This window comes from Charadrius vociferus, unplaced genomic scaffold (genome assembly GCF_000708025.1).
Source record: "Charadrius vociferus isolate BGI_N301 unplaced genomic scaffold, ASM70802v2 scaffold41, whole genome shotgun sequence".
Taxonomy (NCBI): domain Eukaryota; kingdom Metazoa; phylum Chordata; class Aves; order Charadriiformes; family Charadriidae; genus Charadrius; species Charadrius vociferus.
The window spans coordinates 1,144,102-1,151,476 of record NW_009647013.1 but is presented as its reverse complement, the minus strand read 5'-3'; the positions used below and the strand labels follow the sequence as shown (position 1 = coordinate 1,151,476).

Here is a 7,375-nt window from a genome sequence, read left to right as displayed (position 1 = left end):
AAGGAGGATGGGAGGAGGAAAGGTTAGTGTGTGGGGATGACTGGGGCGCTGCCGGGGAGACTGGACGAGCTCAGATCAACAGGACACCGACAGTGTCCTAAAACATCCCAAAAAGGGATGCCAAGGTTCACCAGTTAGGGCTCTTTTCAACCCAAAATTACAGATATCAGGTGTGGTTTCCTAACCATTAATTATAAGCACGAGCTTCTCGGTCAAAAGCTATGCAGATACTGCACGCACAGCAGATATACATGACCCTGCGTACCCGGTATGTGCAAATGCTGTTAAAATGTTTCCCTTTTCAGCACATTTCCAGCAAGACTTTCAAAATTTAGTCAAGTTAGAGGGTTTCTTCTTGAAGGCAAATTGTTACTACCAAAGATTTCAGCTTAAAAAATAGCCCACACCCATTAGCATCTTCTGCCTCTCTTCTGGAGAAAAGTTAATTTGCACAGGGAAAGGAGCCAACGCAATTAAATTAAGTTGTAGCAGAACTTGGAGCCCAAGCCCAGGACAGGGAGATTTATGAGGCTGGAGACTTTACGTCATCCCACTTGAAATCAGAACTGGGACTGAAGATCAAACGGCACCTCAGCCGAACCAGCCCGTGGAGATCCAGGGAGATGGAAACCGGAGGGGTAAAGCACATTTCTGGCCGTGGTGGCATCTCTGGTGGCCGCCCCTATGCCAAAACCCCGAGTTTCTAAGCGAAGTGCTGATGAAGGCGTTTGGTAAAGATAAAAATCTCTCTTCTTCTAACCAAGCTCAGCTGTGCCGGTTCTTCTCCCAGTAAAATATGTTATTTGCTTGATTACTCAGTGCCCGGTGTCTTCACTGTTGTCACAAAGAGTCACCAGCTTCACATGTCACCCAGACCATGGGGTTGGTTTCAGAAAAAGAGAAAATAAGAGCTCTAAGGGGAAGGAGGGGAGGGAATTCCAGCTCGGGGATGCTCAGCATCCCAGTGAGTGCACCGGCAGAGCAGCTCCTGCCCAGCACTCCTCTATTTCTCAAAATTTCTTAAAAAAAGCCTTTAAGGTTGCTTGGCAACAGGCGGATCCCAGCGGTGCCAGCGGCAGCTCCAGCCGGGCCAGGGAAGCTCATGGCACGGTCACGGTGCAGCCCATCCCCAATCCTTCTTCGATTCGCCCAAAAATGGTCCCCAGGGTCGTTGATGCTGAAGGTGACACAGAGCATCATCTACCAGGGCAGGATGTCGAACATAGGAAGTTCCATCTTAACATGAGGAGGAACTTCTTTACTTTGAGGATGGCAGAGCAGTGGCAGAGGCTGCCCAGAGAGGTGGGGGAGTCTCCCCCTCTGGAGCCATCCCAAACCCGCCTGGACGCCGTCCTGTGCCACTGCTGGAGGTGCCCCTGCTCTGGCAGGGGGTGGGATGGGGGAGCTCCAGAGGGCCCTTCCAACCCTGACCAGTCTGGGATTCTGTGATTCTGTGATACAGCTGCGACTGCTGCAACGACACCATGTGCAGGGCTGATTTCTTCCTCCCCTCCTGGAGGGGTCTCGGAGGAGGATGAAAGCTCTCGTGTGATGCTCTCCTTGTTGGGAGAAGCTGCCAAAAACAAAAGCTCCGTGTGATTCAGGTGACTGGTTGTGTGCAGGGCTGCCCAGAGTTACAGCGAGCGCCGGCCACGCATGTGCCGCATCCGTGGGCTGGTGGAGAGCGTGGCAGTCCCCACCACCCCCGCCCAGGAGCACGGCCAGATCTGTGCTTTGAGGGGAACGGTGCACGGGATGCCGGGCTGATGCTGTCCTGGAGCCTGGCCACCATCAGAGAGAGGACAGCAGTTGGGCAGGTAGCGATAGGATGAGGGGGAATGGCTCTAAACTGGAAGAGGGCAGGTTTAGATTAAACATTGGGAAGAAGTTTTTCCCTGTGAGGGTGGTGAGGCACTGGCACAGGTTGCCCAGAGAGGTTGTGGAGGCCCCATCCCTGGAGGTGTTCAAGGCCAGGCTGGAGGTGGCCTTGGGCAACCTGGGCTGGTGGGAGGTGTCCCTGCCCATGGCAGGGGGGGTGGAACTCGCTGATCTTCAAGGTCCCTTCCAACCTAAACCATTCTCCGATTCTATGAATCCGGCAGCTGTTCTAGTGCCATGCTGCTGTCAGATGAGATCTGGGTTATTTGCTTTCTGCATCTGCAGTCAATCCGTCGTACAGCCCCAGTGCACGGTGGTAAGCAAGGTCCCTCTTCCAGATCATGTTTAGCATCACTTGAGGCATCAAGGGAAGCAGAAGAGGGCAGAGAAGCAGCATCTGTGACCCTCTGGACCCCAAGCTCCCAAAATGGCTCCCGGTGAGGTCTGTGGTGTTTTGCCGTCGGCGATTTCAGCAAGGCGAGGTGGGACTGTCGCTTCTGCAGCTCTTCTCCTGGTACGCCGCCTGTGCTCCCATCCTCGTGGAAATTAAACCTCGCCCAGTGCCAGGGGAGCCTGAGCCACCATCACCGCTCAGGCAAGGGATGCCGCCTCCTCCGACTGCCTCCCCGGGAGCCGGGATGGACAGAAAAGTCTTTCTTTTGTCTGAAACTACCGACGTGAAAAAAGAGAGAAGAACAAGCACAGTTTGGAAGCTCGCTGCTTGTGAAAAGCTGCTGGCGAACAACGATGCTCGAGCTCCACCCTGCAACCCCTTTTCTCCCGTGGGACTCCCTGGAAAGCCTTAGCGTAACCTGGAGAAGGTGGAGAGGAGCGGATGCCCGCGGCCGTACATACCTGTGTCGGGTGGGAAGGGGTTTGGTGCGGTCACCGTGCCCCTGCCCTGCTGGGACGGCCCCCGGGCGTGCGGGCTGCTGCCGTTGCTCGCAGGACAAGGAACCGGCCTCAGCTGCGCTGGTTCCAGCGGGTCGCAGAACTCAAAGGGGGTCCGACCAGCCTGCACACCCTGCCCGCTGTTCATCGCTGGAGATTCATTAAATTATAAAAGAAAAAAAAAAAAAGAAAAGAAACAAATGCACAAGTCAGATGTCTCCCCAAAGCTCGTTGCAAAGACACCAGCGCTCGGCAGATTCCTCGCCCCGCCAGGAGCGGAGCCGGCGTCGGTAAGTTTGGAGGGCAAGAAGGGGCTCGTGGTGTGACATCACCTCGCCTAAAGCTGAAAGCTCGGTCCCATGTGTGGCTCGGTTACCCGCAGCCACCCCTGGGGAAGCACCCCCAGTGTCACACGCTGTGGGTGATGGTGACAACAGCTCCTGCAGCTCCTGCGTGCTGTGCCAGGAGCACAGGGCTGGTACCCAAAAGCCAGTAGCGGGAGCTTAAAATAGGCATAGAATCACAGAATGGTTTAGGTTGGAAGGGACCTTGAAGACCATCGAGTTCCACCCCCCCTGCCATGGGCAGGGACACCTCCCACCAGCCCAGGTTGCCCAAGGCCACCTCCAGCCTGGCCTTGAACACCTCCAGGGATGGGGCCTCAACAACCTCTCTGGGCAACCTGTGCCAGTGCCTCACCACCCTCACAGGGAAAAACTTCTGCCTCATGTTTAATCTAAACCTGCCCTCTTCCAGTTTAGAGCCATTCCCCCTCGTCCTGTCACTCCATGCCCCAGTAAAAAGTCCCTCCCCAGCTCTCCTGGAGCCCCTTTAGGCACTGGAAGGCGGCAATAAGATCTCCCCGGAGCCTTCTCTTCTCCAGGCTGAGATCAGCTTGGCATAAAAATAATCAACTGGATATAAGACAGGCGGGGCTGATGGGGGTTGCGTCCAACTAATGTATAGCGAGAGGTTCTGAACGCTGCTAAAAGGAGGGCATCGGGACCGGAGTGAATTACAGCAGCTGAAGCGCAGCTCCCTTCCTCGCTGTAGCCACACCAACCAGGCTCTGCTCCCCTCCGGGGGGGACCCCGGCGCCGCAGCCGTGCGCCCCTTACGCCGGGCAGCGGGAGGAGACCCTCAGCAGCGATGCCGCCCGCGCCGCCTTCCTGCCTGCGCAGCTCTCATCTATCACCTGCTGGCTTTAAATCAATTAAAACGATGTCGTTAGGCCCTCGCATTATTCTAATTTTTATTTAGAGAGGGTTTTTTGGGTTTTTTTTCAAATTCAGCTGCGCTTTGCCATCAGGCAGCACGTCTCAAACGCTCAGGCTGAACTGAAAAATGAAGGTAAGAGGCAAGCCCTGCAAGCCGGTGGCCACCAGCTGTGGCTGTCGGCAAACCCCTCTCCCGGCCACCAGCACCTCTAAATCCTCGGGGATCGGCTTAGGGGTGCACGGCTGCCGCCCTGCACCAGTTAAACCTGACGGCAGCGCCTTCAGCGAAGCTCGTGGTGGATCTCCTCGGTGGTACCGGCTATTTTAGACGCCGTAACTCAGCAGGGCAGCAGTTGGCATCTGAAGGACTCGCACTGCAGCTCCTGCCGCAACCGTGCTGGCCCTCCTCCCCGCTCTGACTTGGATGCGGGATTCCCTTCCCTCTGAAGGCAATAAGCCCCACTCTTAATGATGTCGGAGCATTACGAGCGTCCCCACCGCTGACGGTACGAACCATCTCAGCCCTGGGGCAAGAGGGTCCTTGGCAAGGAACCATTTGGCTGGAGGGATAAGCTCCTGCGCGATGAATTCAGCACGCAGGCGATGGGTCAACCAGTCCACGGCTACAGCTACGGGGCTGACGGCTCCTTTTCACCTCCCAGACGTTTGCCCGACGGAGGGGAGGCGCAGCGCAGCTCCCCGCTGCCTCCGGGCTCAACGCAGCCATCCCTCATCGCCCTTCCAGCATCCCTCTCTCACGCCCTACTCCGTACATCTTCCGTTAGCTGATACTCCAATCGATGAGACCCCAAACTCTTCCTCTATGATTTATCGCAGGCAAGGCGACGTTTCAGCCCACAGCACTGCTCCAGAGCCCACCTGCAGCTTCCAGAGGGGTTTTTTAGGGAGACCTGAAAGCCATTGCTCGGTGAAACGATGCTGCACCGCCCTCGGAGGGTCCCCCCTGAGAGCCCGCTGCAAACCCAGCCTCCCAGGGGGGCTTCACCCCGCTTCACGACACCGTTTTGGCCCCGCTCACACCACCGCGTTTGCTTTCCCTTCTGCTACGATGCTCCTACCCTTTTAAAGGCTCCGCTTCTGCAACCCGAGTCCTCCGAAAATATCCCAGCCCTGCCTGCCTGAGCCGCCTCGCCGGCTTCTTGCTGGGCTGGGACCCAAAACCTCCTCATCTCCATTTGCTGAATAAGTAACAGGAGGATTTTCCTCCTGGACAGCAGGACGTGGACCAGCAGCTCACTGGTTTATACTGGGCCCCGTCCTGCCACTCACTCTTCCTTCCCTCTGCTCTGAAAGCCGCACTTCGGCATTCAAAACTCAGCGTGATTTGCAGCGGCGGCGATCCGGGGATGCGACAGATAATTATATCCATGAAAAATCAAGTGTGGGATAGGAAAAGCCCCCTGGGGCTGGGATCGGCTCCGGCAGGATGCCGCGGTACCAAACGGGGCTTGGGGCCGGCAGGGGACATCCAGCACGGCAAACACACAGCGTGGGCTCCGACCGAGCGCGCCACCACGGCGGGAGCCGCCGGGAGCAGTTATTTGGGCACATTTATGCTGTGATTGGTAAAAGCTTGTTTTCCCCGCGGCAGCTGCGGGCAGTTTGCGGGGAATAGCTGTGCCTCTGCTATCACCCAGCCCGGGGAAGCCCATCCCGAGCAGCCCCAGTTTGAGCCTCCGGCCACGGGGTCCACGTATGCCTTTGCTGTGTAACACTCGGAATTTATTATTTGCCCGTAGGCTCCTTCAGGAGAAAAATCCTTATTTTTACTTCGGTAAAACTCCTCACTTTGGAGAAAAATCGTGTCTTTTCATTATTTTTTTTTTTTTTGGATGCCTAGAAAAGGGTCCTTGATGCGACACCTGAGCCTATCAAGTCTCAAACCCCTGTCCGAAAACGCCAGCGATGCTTTGAAACCTCAAACACCTCCGGCTGAGCCTGCACGCTCCTTTGCCACCACGCACAAGTCTCGCAGGGACTGTATCCTGTCCTCTTACTCACGTCCCGGCTGTCTGCAGGGCAACCACGGGGCTCACCACCACCAGACCCCAGATCCCAGGTCCACCACCGCCGCCGGATCCAGGATGGTGGTACCCCAGTAGAGCCGGTGATGGAGGAGACCCTGCCCTCCCACCCCCGGGTGAAGACCTGGTTTGGGGGGTGAGCGCCGGCGTTCCCCAGGGGTGGACACGTACGGTTGAGTCCCGCGGGGGCTCTGGCAGCGGTGCTGGGTTGCAGGGGGGCTGCCAACATCTCCGGTTTGACGGTGACACCGGCCACGCCGCTCTCGCTTCTCTCCGGTCCGCACAAACCGGGCAGCTGAGCCGCCTTCTCCAGCGAGGGCAGGAGCTGGTCCAGTTGCTCCAGTTCGGCAGCGAACTAAGGAAGGAAACGAAAAAAAAAAATCACGTGCGGGTGATTCAGCCCAACCACAGCATCAGCGAGACCGAGCGCTGCTCTCCCATGCACGCAGCCCCCCCCAACCCCCGACGCTGCTCCCCCCATCCCTTCGCCTGCCGAAACACCGAGCGCCTCGGGCGGATAGAGAACCAGCCCCGCATCCCTCCGCCCGGCCAGATGGGGACCCTGCGGGGGACAAGGACCGTCCCCATCAGCACACAGGTCCCCGGCCCAAAGCTTGGTCCTCGGTGACAGCTTTGAGATGCTCACGCGCTGCAATTAGCATAATTATTAACGGTATATATGACCTCCAGCTATTTAACATGGGAGATAATTTGCTTTGTTAATATACATATGCTTATGCTGAAATTATAATAATAATAAAAAAAATGGTCTGTTCTAAAAACCAGAAGTGACTCTTTGGAACAAGTGGCCAAAACCGACGCCGGCCTCGGGCATGTAATTACCCTCACTGGGGTAGTAAAATACCAGTCAGCTTTTCCAGTCTTCATCAGCGCTAAGAGTGGAAGAGGAGACGTTTAGCCCGGGGACTCGAATAAATGGGAAAGTTACTGGGAAAAGGATTTGCACCAGTGGCCGTAATAGCGGCGCTGTAAAGCAGCAGGTTGGGATTAAAGGGGCCGAGATAAATGAGCTCTGGCTAAAAAGAAAAAAATATCTCAAGGGAAACCAAATGTGTTAAAATCGAAGGACGCGCATCGCTTCCAGAAGAGCCCCCCCTCGGCGTCAGGGAAAGCCTGGCCATTAACATGGGGTAATTAATAGAAAACTTGATAGCACTAAGGAAAACCTTTGCATTTCATAGAGGGAATAAAGCTCCGGTCTGGATAAGGTGAAGAAACGAGGCAGGAATTGGGATCCTGGCTTTGGGAAGAGGCTCTGCCATCAGCCGAGACGCGAGGCGGCAGCCGATGGGTCCTTCCCGTGATAGAGAGCTGCGGAGGTCA

At 56.2% G+C, this 7,375-nt stretch overlaps 1 protein-coding gene across 1 annotated transcript in view; it reads right to left on the bottom strand.

Annotated features, from left to right (window-relative positions):
- The window catches only part of NCOA1 (nuclear receptor coactivator 1), a 79,498-nt gene that overhangs the window by 17,012 nt on the left and 55,111 nt on the right, over positions 1-7,375 (bottom strand). Inside the window, 3 exon segments of the mRNA XM_009895459.1 lie at positions 2,402-2,414; positions 2,649-2,919; positions 6,203-6,386. Of these exon segments, the coding sequence (XP_009893761.1) occupies positions 2,402-2,414; positions 2,649-2,919; positions 6,203-6,386 (468 nt within the window).